At 43.0% G+C, this 13,045-nt stretch overlaps 1 protein-coding gene across 4 annotated transcripts in view; it reads right to left on the bottom strand.

The window, feature by feature from the left end:
• The window catches only part of WWC3 (WWC family member 3), a 98,498-nt gene extending 89,997 nt beyond the window's left edge, over positions 1 to 8,501 (bottom strand). For 2 of the 4 annotated variants that reach the window (XM_061998730.1, XM_061998739.1), the window contains exon 1: positions 7,992 to 8,501. In XM_061998730.1, coding sequence (XP_061854714.1) covers positions 7,992 to 8,200 — 209 coding nt within the window. In that variant the 5' untranslated portion in view covers positions 8,201 to 8,501. Of the gene's footprint in view, positions 1 to 7,300; positions 7,383 to 7,991 lie in introns of those variants that run through there. The other 2 variants (XM_061998722.1, XM_061998749.1) reach the window with 2 other exon arrangements.
• Between the last annotated feature and the right edge of the window lie 4,544 nt (positions 8,502 to 13,045).

The raw sequence follows: 13,045 nt of genomic DNA, 5'->3' as shown, positions 1-13,045 counted from the left end.
GCCCTGCCACATCAGACAGAAGTAGGAAAAGTATCTAGAGTGTGTTTTCTTTAGCTAGCTTCTTTCAACCAGAAACAAGTTGTAGATTACTCAAAAGCTGTAATACTGGCTGGCTTTGCTGGTGAATGTGAACTGTCACACTGCAGCAGATAAGATATTCAGGAAGTTCTATTTTTAACTGTAAACAGAAAGAGTATTAGTTTTACTTTGTTTTACCAAAATATCAACTAAATAGTTCTGTTAGGCTTCATATACAACTCCACAAAGATCCATCTTCCAGTAAACAATTCAAAACTATAAAATAATATTACATTAAACAGGTACCTCTGAGAAGCTTGTTAATGGGACTTTGTTACGGATAACTTTCTAATTGTTTTTTAATCATCTACCAGTCATTTGTTCTTATGTTTGCATAGTGCTGTCATTGTATTTACATTCACTAAAAACACTAAGTTGTTATCTCTCAAACAAAACTAATCACTAAAATCCAACCCTAAACAGGATTTTTTTTTCTGCAGATAGACCTTAAAACCCAGCCCTAGACTTGTGACATTTCAAATCTTGCCATCTCACACGTGCACATCATAGTTGCTAAAAAGCAGATACTTCCCCCACACACCCTTTAGAAGATACATCAACGCAAATACCCAATTTTCTTTTCACAATGCTTGGTGCTGGTTAATGATAAATACAACCATTATGTCTATACTGACTCATACATACGTTGAATTAAACATACAAGAAATAATAAAGTACCTTCTTCAACTCTTTTGAGCACTAACAACACTGTTGTATTTCTGACTTTGTAAGATTCAATTCATATGTGAGGCAAACAATATCATGTCAAAGAACCCTTCAAGAAAAAGCCCTCATAACATCCGCCACAGCACTGTTGTAACACAGAAGAGTTTCAAGTACTAATTTAGCCCTTTCTAGCATGCACACAATCAGGCAGGTGTCTGCATTCCATATATAACTGGTGAAAATATATCCATTCAGAGATAAAAAAATACACATGGACACAAAAAAACCTCACCTTTAACAAAGTGCTAAGCTTAACAGTGAGTTTTTGTTAGTGAGGTTACCACGGCTCAATAACCATTTTGCTGTCTTAGCACACACACCTCAGGTCTTTCAGTTTGACGCTAGCTAGATTTTCAATGCATGTGTTTTAACCAGTAAAAACAATTAAAGAAACCGTAACTACTACTATTGTACTATAAGGAAAACCTTTCACCTTTATGAAGAACTACTTTCTAAGACACTGAAAAACTACTGAAAAGACTTACAATCCTCATTATAACTGGAGATGTAGCACTCATTGCTAACAATGTTGAATTACTAGAAAACATGAACGCTTGCTTCATACAGACATTGCTTTTTCCCAAGCAACAGAAATCTAGCAATAAATTAAAAGCTACTTTTTTAGAATACTTAAATAGTTTAAATCCAGGGGAGGGAGGAACCAGTATCTTAAAAGTATTTACCATGAATCAGGTGATTAACATCTACTTGTTATCAGAATCTATCAACCAAATGACTCAGCTTGGAAAACAAACCTAATACCAACTAACATTAACTCTAGGACACTTGCACTTACATTCCTTTTTAATCATAAACATCTTCATGAAATTCACTCAATATAGTTAAGTATCTGCCTCTTTGAAGATGTGCTAGACAAGATGAAAAAAAAATGAATGTGTCTCCCTCCTGAAAGGCTGAGGTTTACCATGACATATATATATGTAAAACTTTCAAAACAAATGTCAGCTACAATATGACTTTAAAAATATTACTGAATTATTATGAACAAGAAGTAAAGCACAACTATGAGCAGATTACTCAGGGAGGCTCAAGGCACCGCAATCTTTTCTCAACACCATATGCTGCAGAATGTATTCCCAGTCACATGCCAGAAGAGCAGTTGCACAGCTGCACAGCTTTCCCATCCATGCTGTGGCTGTGTCCAGGCTTGACATTTGCACAGAAAATTCAAAACATCTGGATCTCAAGTACTACTCTCTATGTAATGCTTTTAATATAAATGCTATCAAGTCCATTCAATTTACTGCTAACTTGAGGTACTCAAGTGATGCAACTGCAGTGACCCAAAAGCCTCAAGTGAGGGGGATAACACAGTAAGGAAGAAGTCACTATTTAAGAGAAACAACTAGATGGATAAACTCTCCACCTTCTAATGAAAGAATGGCTGCTCTGCATATCCTTATGAGATACATTTAGCTATATATATATTATATACAGTTCAAATAATATACCATTCAATGGAGCCAGTATAAATAGATGGTCATAGACAATGGGACTTCAGGTGACAGCTGACTTAAATCAGGCAAAAAAAAATTAGATCATTTCAGCTAGAGAGCTAAAGCAATAGAAAAATTGCTGACATTTGGTATCTCTTATTGTTAAAAATATATCATATTTCTGGTAATAAGCAGATATTATTATAAATTTACTTAAAAAAAAGAGCTCTAAAGTCTCCAGTATCATGTATTTTATGAACTATACTCAAAGCACTTCTTAAACACCTCTTCAAATGATTAAATTCAGTTCTTTTGCTCTCATGGGCAAGCATATTTTCCAGCTCCATACTGTTTTTTTCTTTACAATCATCTCATCTCTTGGAAGCTTGGCACTGACAGCCTAGAGAGCAAATTTATACAATCACAACCAAATTACTATTTCATTAGTTCTGCTCCTCTTTAAACATTTTCAAAGCATCACTTCTTAAACTACATTTCTGTACCCTATAGGTTACATTTTATGATTTACTTAACGGTCTACATCACAGTCAAATAAAACATTATTTTAATCTGTCCAGTCACAATAAGGTTTTCAGAGGGAATATTAAAATACCAATCCACAATCAGTTTGTTTTCTTCCTGTTCCATTAATAGCACTAGTTCAAAAACAAAACTGTGTGTTAAGACAGCTGATAATCAAAATACAACAAAAAGGAAGCAGAAAAGTCTGAAAAACTTGAAGCAAACTTTCAAAAATAGTGATGGTACTAACTATTCCGTTGCCTTTCTGATGCTTTGGAATAGAAGTATTTGTATTTGAATACCAAACAACACCAACTTCTACTCTCAGTGCAAAGGTTTACATCAGGCCCAGTAAAATGCTATTTGTGAAAAATCTTTACTGAAATGCTTCTGATTGTCTTTGCATTCCTGAGGATTGTCGAGTGGACTGATACATTTCAATACTCTAGGAGAAATTCTCCTGCCCTAACAAAGGGGCCACTGCCTTTCTAACCATATCACACACTGGTGCACCAGAAGATCCTTTCCCTTTCTAAAGAGAGGCAAGTCTTCCAATTTTTTCAAAAAAATTGAGAAGTGATTCTCAACTATTTCACAGCCCTCTAATACGACCTGAGAGTTTGTCCTCTCCGTGTATTAAATAAGGCAAGAAAATATACGAAAAAGTAGCTTGTCACTGAAAACACTCTCAAATACAAAAAAGTAGCTAAGCAACTTAAGTCTGGAATTTTCTAGCTTTGAAGATTTGACATGAATATTCTCAATGTAAGCTTCTTATCTGCAATCTCCTATTCCTTTATAAAACTAGATTGGGGAAAGAGAAATTGCATCATGCAGTATCACACTAGCATGTGGGTTTGAACACCTTGCTTTGCTGCTTGCCGTAACAGAGGAAACAACAGTACTAATGGACCGTCTTTGTCTTACTCCATAGAGAGAAGATGCAAACTTAGTAACACAGACATTTGCCAAATGCTAATAACTGATGAGGAGTCCTGAAATGGTTCAGCAAAAAACAGACAGCATTTCTGGACTTTTCTACCCATTACTCACTTGAGCATTTCTACTCTAATAACATCGCTACCTACAGAGTGACTTTCTCAAGCTGATTCCCTGATTCAAGACCATTACCCTTTTCTGCTTATTTCCAATCTCTACAATTCTGATTATTCATCAGTCTCCTTGTATAGCATATCTTAACACTTCCTTACCTATCCTCATATTTCACACATAGTTCTTGTGTTTCACCTTCCAACTATTTTCCTTTATTCATCTAGACTTTGCATGCTGTTTTGCATGCATATTTTCTGACTCTGAAGATCCCTCATCCAAACTCAGCGCTCCTTCCTTTGCCTCGGGGTTCCCTGTACAGCCAAGAAAAGTGCTGATATCCTCACACCCTGAACCCTCACTAGACCGGTTTCTTCTTACCCATTTTTCCCTGCCCTACTGGTTTTCAGTCCAGTTCCCCTACTTTTTTCTTCCCAGACTTCAGGTGCCATTCTTCTCCCTGCCCCCAATTGCTGATGGCTTTGACTTCAACAACTTGACTCAAATTTTAACCCCCTCTGTCAATTTCCAAGACCAACCCCACTTGGACTCATACTCCTTGTTCTAACACACCTTTGCTACCTGGCCTGAGTTTTCCTCCTCTGTTCAAATGAAGAAGCTTTTAGGTCTCAGAATTAAGATGCTGATGAGGACACAAGACAGAAAAACTCTCTGATTTCAATTAATGTACCAGCAGGCTAGCTTGCAGGAAGTTTCTGCCAAGGCAGGTCTTAAAATCTAAACCTTTATCCAACCCATACTGATTTTTCAATGCCTGCCAACTGGCCCAAATAGATTATTTCTCCATGCAAAACCACTTACAAGTTTAAAATTCTCACTCCAAAATTAAACTTCAAACAAGACAACTCACATGAAGAAGCCGAAGGAAACACTCTCCTAACATTGTCCCAAAAATCCAACAGTGTATTTTGGCTTAGGTTTCCACATATAACAAATCTAACAAGACTCACCAGCTTGGAAAGCTTTTGCCAAACTCAAACAGTTTTGGCTAAGTTCTAATCACTTGAAAACACAGTCTTGTAACAAACAGCAACAGTAATAAGATCCTTGGTGCCGCGAGTGTCATCAATATCAACCACAGTCAGTCTTTTATAAAATCATTTACAATCCTCAGTTATTGTGCAAACACAAGATAAAAAGGCAGTGTGCTGCCTTGAAGAATTTATTAAGATAAAGGATGACTACCACCTCAAGTTGAAAACATGCACTGAATGGTTCCATTTTGCGATCTACAGGATCTGCCAGGGAACAATCTGCAACCTATTCATTACACACAATCCACATAGATCAACACAGTATCTTCCCCAACCTAACCACTGATTTGATACCAAAGATAAAATGCTTCTCTAATCTGCTCAGTTTATCGGTCTTCTACTATTCTCCCTCGTTTTCCTTCATCTATTCCACTTTTTCTTACTAGAGAAAACCATAAGGTATCCACTTCTTAGTTCTTTACCCCCTCTCTGTATTAGTTTGATTTACTTCCCTTGCCCTCATCACCTCCTCTTTCCCACATTTGTCCTTCCTTAACTTCTCCAGTTAGTATTTCCTTTTCTTCTTATCTTCAATGGGAAAAAACATTGAGGGGTGGGAAATTTTTGGTTTGTGTTTAATCAAATAACTGCTTCAAATGTAGTTTATTAAACAAACTATACAAAAGGCAGAGAAATCTCAGGGAGAATGCAGAAAAAGTGCTAAGTGACAGCTCCAAGGAAAGAGGAGCCTTTGAGGATGCTTGAGACTACTGCCTATAGGAAAGCTTGGAGGTGCTGACTCTCAGAGCCCAAAACTAGTGCTGCATGGCCTGAGGTCCCATAGTTTTGTCCAATTCCTCCTGGATACAAACAAAACCACTCAAACACAGAAATGGGGTTGGGGGGGGGAAGGCAAGGGTAGGGGCTGCTCTCTATCACTCTACACTGAACTCAAAACATTGATACATATGATACAGGCAGGTTACTCTGCCCTCCACTTTTTCAACTTCTGTTTGCAAAAATACAGCTTCAGCTCCATTTCCCTGCTGCTCTGACCTTTCTTTTCCAAACTCTGGCAGAACACAACTAATCTGAGCCTTGCCTATTTTGCTGCTGCCCACGGAACTCTGAATAGCTACAATGAAATCCAAAAAGAGTGGTCACCTTGTTAGGCACAAGAAGACAGACCTCTTGCTAAAATAACAAGAGTACTCTATTTTAGTTTTATGTATTTATTTTAGTATTTAGTTTTATGAACTTTGCAGTCATAAAACTAGGTCCTGCTACTTCAATTCTATAGAAACTACTGATATGTGCTCATGAAGACATTGTGGTTTTTCTATCTGCCTCAATACAAATGTCTCAATCTCTGCTCTACAGCCTACACAATGCTCTACATTTACACAATGTGAAAAATAAATCTAAGTTTAAATATTGGTATGAAACAGCTTGAAAGTTTTCAAGAGTCATGTGGCATTTCAATTTCTTCAAAACGAAGTCATAATTTTAGAAATACTATTCAAGTGGAATGGTAACAATTTAAACACTGTAATAAACGGCTAAATATTTTTTTGTTATTGTCTGCATGCAAGATATTCCAGAAGGAGAAAATGCACATCCTCTGATATTTAATGGAAAGAATGACATGCAGAGAAATCACAGACATGTTATGTTATTGGTTCCCTTTAAAACAGTATATTACAAGCAAGCTAACAACATGTACATGCACTTCAGTGTAGAAAAATAAGTGCTATCCAAAGCATACCAACAAATACTTAATGCCTCAGCAAAAAAAAAAAAACCAACCCAAACAAGAAAACCGTGTGTGCATAAGTAGATCTCAATAATGAGACAAAAGATCTCGATCTGGTAGGTAAATATTTAGGCTATTTAAACAGTTATGTATCATTGTGCAAGACAGCAGGAATCGCTCAAATTACTAGTCTTTAACCCAGACTACGCTTAAATGTTTCTGTGGCCTGCTTAACATTCCAGGCATACTTCTGGCAAGGTAGCTCTGGCTGAGGTTCAAACTGTCCTTGTCCAACTTTCACTTACTATAAAAACATTGTTTAATATAGAAAAGCATACACAGAGACATATGTTTCTTATTTCGCAGACACCTAGAATACTGACACTTGTGTTCACTAACTCTGCGTGGAAATTTTTAGGCGAACACTTTCAAGTGAGGTTGTATTCACTGGGCAGTACCCGCTACAAACAGCCCACTCTTCTGCCACTTTCAAGCTACGATGCTTAAATATTACTTAGAATGAAATTTTACTGAAAAACACAAAACCTGCCCGTATTTATTCACACTAATTAAAATGAAAAGGCATAATTCAATCTTACCACGCACGGCCAGGCCTGAGAGACGTGAAAACGCTCTCCCAAAACAACGCAACAGACGGCTAATTTGCAGCAGACCGCGTATTTGTCAAATTAACTGCAGGAATTTACCGGTTTGCTTACCTCCACGCAGCGTTATCTTTTATGAGGAGGTAATCTACCAAATTACTTCAGCATGCCTCCAGCCTGCTGCTGCCAATTAGTTCAGCCCGGCTAATAAATCAGGACGGCCGAGCCAGTCGGTTACAGTGAAGTTAGTCCAGTATGCGAGTATAAATAGAGGCAGTACGTTCCTGCCTGCCCCATCTTACCCCCCTCACAAAAACAATACTTGTCTGAGTACCACTACGAGCAAAAAGAAAAATATTTTTTAAAAGGAAAACAAAAATATCTTCATTTATTTTTTTCCCCCTGTGGTCTAACTTAACCCTGGCGGCAAGCACGTCAGGCGCCGGGCTTGAGGCTCTGCCTTCCAGGGTCTCCACGCGCGTGGGCTGGGGCGGGCCGGTGTGACAGAGCTCTTAGATCCCTTCCAGCTTCGGGGCGAAACGGGGCAAAGCGAGGCGAGGTGGAGCGCCTCGCTGACAAGGGGCAGCGGCGGCCCCGCCGCCCACACCCTTCTCTTGGCCACGGACGGGGGAAGGAAAATGTCGCCGACAGGCCCGGCCCGGCCCCGCCGCCGAGGGGCACAGGGCGCGGAAGGATGGGGACGGCGAGGCCTCGCCGGTGGAGTCGGCGCCCGGCGTGGGGAACTGGGCTCGGGCCCTCCTTCCCCCGGGATCTCCCTCGTCTGCCGGCGGCTCCCGCCCCTTACCTGTCCCGGGGGTCGATCCACGAGGTCTGCCGGGTGTTATGGTCGATGTAGAAGACTCGTCCGTCGAAGTCCCTCGCTTCCTCCCAGCCGGCGGGCAGCGGTAGCTCCGAGCTCTCCCGGCCCCGCTGCCCGCCCGCCGGCGGCCCGCCGCCCTGTCCCGCCGCCACTTGCTGCTGCCGTCGCCGCCGTCCGCCGCTCAGCCACGGCATGGCCGCTCCGCCGCCGGGCCGCCGCCGCCCAGCTCCAGCCGAAACCCGCTCCCCGCCCGCCGCCGGGGCAGCTCTCGTCCTGCCCGGGCTGCGGCCGCCCGCCGCCGCCTCCTCCTCTTCCTCCTCCTCCAGCACTAACAGGCGGCCCCGCAAAGAGCGGGACTCGGGCGGCTCCGGCTGCGCCGCGCCGCGCTCATCCTCCTCCGCGCCAGCCCCGCTCCGCGCCGGGACCAGCCCCGCCGCGCTTCCTAACCCCGCCCGGGACCTGCCCCGCGCCGCCGCGGCTCCCAGCCCCCGAGCGCGGCCCGCCGGCCCGAGCGCCCCCGCCCCGCCGCTTAGCAGCGCCCCGCCGTCGCCTCCCCCCGCTCCCGCCCGGCGCCTGCCCCGGCCATCTTCCCTCCCTCCCTCCGCCACGGCCCGGCCTCCGCCCCGCCCGGCTGTTCCCACGCCACGGAGGGCCGGGCCGGACCAGGCCAGGGGAAGGGGCCGCGGCGGGAAGACGCCCCCGGCCCGGCCAGCAGGGCAGGAGGGAAGTGGCGGGGCCCGGCCGGGCGGCCGCACCCTGAGCCACGGAAGCCGGGCCCAAACTCAGGCACGTCGGCTATGGAGAGAGGGCGGTAGCCCTCCGGCCTGGGCCCGCGCAGGGGGATGGTGGCTGAGGCCCCACCGGCGCCCGTCCTGTCCCGCCGCGGGGCCCGTGCGCCGTCGCGGCCCGCTGGGGACCGCGAACAGACGGAGGAGAAGGGGAGCTGTGCGCGGCCCGTGCTGGGTCGCGCTTTTCCGCCGTGGGCACCCCAGAGTCTTCAGAGTTGCTGAGCAATTCCTATGTCCACAGGGACTTGGGAAAGGGGCGGGGGGTCCCTTGCACAGCGATTAAAGACGATGAGGGAAAGGTGCTGAAGAGTCACAGCAATCATGCTGTATCGGTGCTTGGATAAGGGATGGGGGAAAATTACACATCCAATTCACTTGACATCTCAACCAACCCCTTATCCTTATCTTACAGAGCAGACAGCAGATGTGTGTGATTTGACCTGAGGCTGTTGGAGACCTCAAGGCAGAGTCCCAGCAACCTCCACAAAATTTAATATAGAATAGTGTTGAAGTTGGCCTGTGGTGCCTTTCAAGGATGCTGACTTGAGCTAAACCTTTGAAAATCTGGAAATAAAGAGTTAAGAGAATACAGGCTAAGCTGCTGAAAACTAGGAAAGGAGTTAATATATACTCAGCCTTAACTCAGCCCCCTGAAATTGGCAATACCCTGCCAGGGATTTATATTGCAATTCCAATTATGTTGTACTTGCATTCACTGTTTTAAGTTACAGTTCTATGAACATCAATTGCTGCAATGCCGTTGTAAATGCGGGAAATTAGAGGAGTTTTGCTCCAGACTTCATAGACATTTTTCTTCCCCCCTCCCAATTAGTTATCAAAGAACAGAGCAGTGCATGAGAGAGGCAGTATAGGTGATAGGACAGATCAGGCAGTTTACTTATGTTTCAATAGTAGTAGACTCGAGTTTTCTTACCAGGGCTATTGTCAGCAGTGAGATGTAATAGGAAAGTAGTATGTGGGGCAAAGCAGTGTATGAAGTTCTGAGGGCACTGTTAAAGGAGATTAAAAACGTGGCAAAGGTGTAAAATTTACCAAATGCAAGGTTGCAGATCTGATCTTCAAAAGCACGATAGCTATGTTTGGCTCAGCGACTCTCAGTAGTTTGCTTCAGCAAACACTGGGTGTTAGGTTGCCTCATTTGGTCCAGAGAGGCCAGCAGTATCTGCAGGAGGTGCTTGTGTGTTACGGATGTTTTTGAGGTATATTTCAAAGATGGCAGAGTTAAGGCACAGTACAAACTCTCAATTTTTCAGTGGCTGCAGTTTCTATTATTTTAAATATGTCTCTGAGATTTTCAGAGGTTTCATTTAGCAGAGGTAGGCATTCTCAAGTGGCCCAGGCCTATATTAACAACATTTTGGGACACTGGATTTTCTTGTTTTAAAAGAAACAACAAACGTGCTCTCTGTGCACCACAACTCAACTCTCCCTTCATTGCTTTTCATGTTCTTGCAACAATTACCTTAACACAATGTGTGCACAGCACAGCACCATGACAACACACTGGACTAGTTCGTAATACCTGGAAGCAGTAGAGCCAGGTTGCAAGCCCTGCTAAAGATACGTGCAGCATTGCCCTCTAACTTGGGCTGGCTCTTTCTTGTCAGTCCGAGAGTCCCAAGAGAGGGGTTGGACCAGATGATCTCTAAAGGTCCCTTCCAACCCCTACCATTCTATGATTCTAAGAGAGGGCCAAGCTTTGGTGAAGAACCTGTAGATGGAGGTTGCAGAAACTGGACTGACCATGGAGGCAGCAAAAAGGTTTCAGATGGGGATTGGGGAGCTCAACACAGCAGTTGCAAGAGGTGAAATGACAGGATTGAGTGTGGAATATTTCATTCAGCTCATAGCTGTTCAGCTAAATTCTTGTCTCAGCTTTGGCAAATTGCTCCAGGTGAGAGCCAGAAAAGGTCTTGGCTGGGCTGTGGTCTCTCAGGAAGAATTATGATGCACAGGTTCTGTGTAGAACATGAGCTGTATATCCTATGGGGCCTGGATCTCATGGATTCATTATAAATGCATTTGAGGGTGGATATGCTACTATGTAAAGAACAGGTCCAAGACTCTCAGATGTGCTGTAGCAGGTTACAGCTCCCTAAATCTTGAATGAACATGAGGAGAAAAAAAGTCCATAGATTGTGCCTTGGCAAAGTTTGCAGGCTAAATGTGAGAACATGTCCTAAAAACCTCAGATTTAAAATTGCCCTAGACTTCAGATCTAACATTTAGGCTGTATGTGTCTAGAAAAATTATTATGAGGAGCTGAAACTTCTTAAAACGCTCATGAATAAAGTTGTTGGAAAAACCTGATGCCCATCCAGCCAACTGTGCACAGAGCTGCCTGCAGTAGGAAATGATAGGGCTAGCAGTTGCCTCACAGGAATAGAAACTCCCTCTGTCTGCAGCATGCTTATGCCAAGATAGCAGGCAAGAACTCTCACTTATTTTCAGGTCAGAATGGTACCCTTCCTCAGATGTTACCTCATCCTTCTGCCTGTTCCTTGGGAGGAAATTAACAAAGCATTCAGGAGCCAAGGATTATTTTTTAATAACATGGAAAGGCAAGAAGAGAAGAACTTGAAAATGTCACTATAGTTTTCATGCCAAAGCACTAATTTGCAATGCCATTTGTGCCGTCCTTACCCTACAATGAAACCCTCACAAACCTGCATCGCTGCTCCTTCCCTTTTATTTTTTTATAGATTCATAGAATCACAGAATGGTAGGGGTTGGAAGGGACCTTTAGAGATCATCCAGTCCAACCCTGTTGCCAAAGCAGATCCACCTAGATCAGGTCACACAGGAATGCATCCAGGCAGGTTTTGGACCTCCAGAGAAGGAGACTCCACAACCCCCCTGAGCAGCCTGTGTCAGGGCTCCCTCACCCTCAAGATAAAATAGTTTTTTTCTTACATTTACATTGAACTTTTTGTGTTCCAGCTTCATCCCATTACCCCTCAGTGTCTGTTATGCTTCAAGATGGGAAAAGGAAAGAGAGGAATGGAGAACCTTATGTAACACAGCATATCTCCGTTTTGAGTTGCAGAAAGAAACCCCTCCGCCAAAAAAAACCCCAAACCAACCTGCATAGTATGGAACAGGTAACGTGGAAGATTTTTACTTAGACAGAAGTCTGCCACGGGAAATTAAGTGCTTACAGTGCACATTTTAATCAATCTGCACAAATGCCAATATTTCATATAAAAATATCTCTACATAAATTTACCTCAGTCCCTTGTCTCACTGTCTTCTTCATATATATGCAGTACCCATCTCAATTCTCATGTATTTCACAAACCTTCATTCCACACCTATTTTCCTTTCCTTCCAGTTTTTTTCCACCCACAAACATTGCTCACACATTCACTCATTCCTCAGGCACACCTATTCCCATTAACTCAAAATTACATAAGCAGATTTTCTTCATGTACCCTCCCTTGCCATCTTTGATGTTTACAGTCACAGATTCTCCCCACACATCTTCTCTGATATACATGATCTTATACCCAGGTCCATAAATGATATCACAACATTTTTCCATAGAAAATGTAAATATCATTTCCCACTGTAGGTTGCAAATAACAAGTTCCAACTTTCCTACTGTCCACAAGACAAGCCCTTAATTCTATATAAAATCCCAACCATATTTTGGCACTCCACTTCTTTCTCACAATTGCTGGAAAATGGCAACTAGTCAGAACTGTTATCTTCTTGTGTGTAATAACAATTCCATCCTCATCTTCTAGTTGTAAGCACTTACTTGCAGTTTATTTTCCATTTCCCAGATCTTCCAGCTTGTGTGAGACCTTTATATTGTCTTCACACCTAACTATAAATCGTTAGTTTCTGTGATCACAGATGTCTTCTGGACATGCTTTGTCCTGATGGACAGCTGTCACACTCATCCTGCAAGCTGGCACACTTTTCTCATATCCACGGAATAAAATCATCAAAGACTGAGACATATTTTCTCATTAGCCCCGTCCCTTCAGGTCTCTTCTGTTCACCACACATACACATGTATGCAAAAATATCAAGATAAATTAGAGGTAATGTAAAGATATGTTCATGCATGTACATATATACATACACACAGAAAGATATAAGGTCCATCTCTCTACATCGAATACATCTGCACACACACATGGCAACTTATTCACTGGTTGAATTGCTTTTCTGATGAGAAGCTTGTCTTTGGGAAAGGCTCTCCTTGGGCTGCTGTATAGAGAT

Source organism: Colius striatus, chromosome 1 (genome assembly GCF_028858725.1).
Source record: "Colius striatus isolate bColStr4 chromosome 1, bColStr4.1.hap1, whole genome shotgun sequence".
NCBI classification, from domain to species: domain Eukaryota; kingdom Metazoa; phylum Chordata; class Aves; order Coliiformes; family Coliidae; genus Colius; species Colius striatus.
This window is presented reverse-complemented; position numbering and strand designations above follow the sequence as displayed.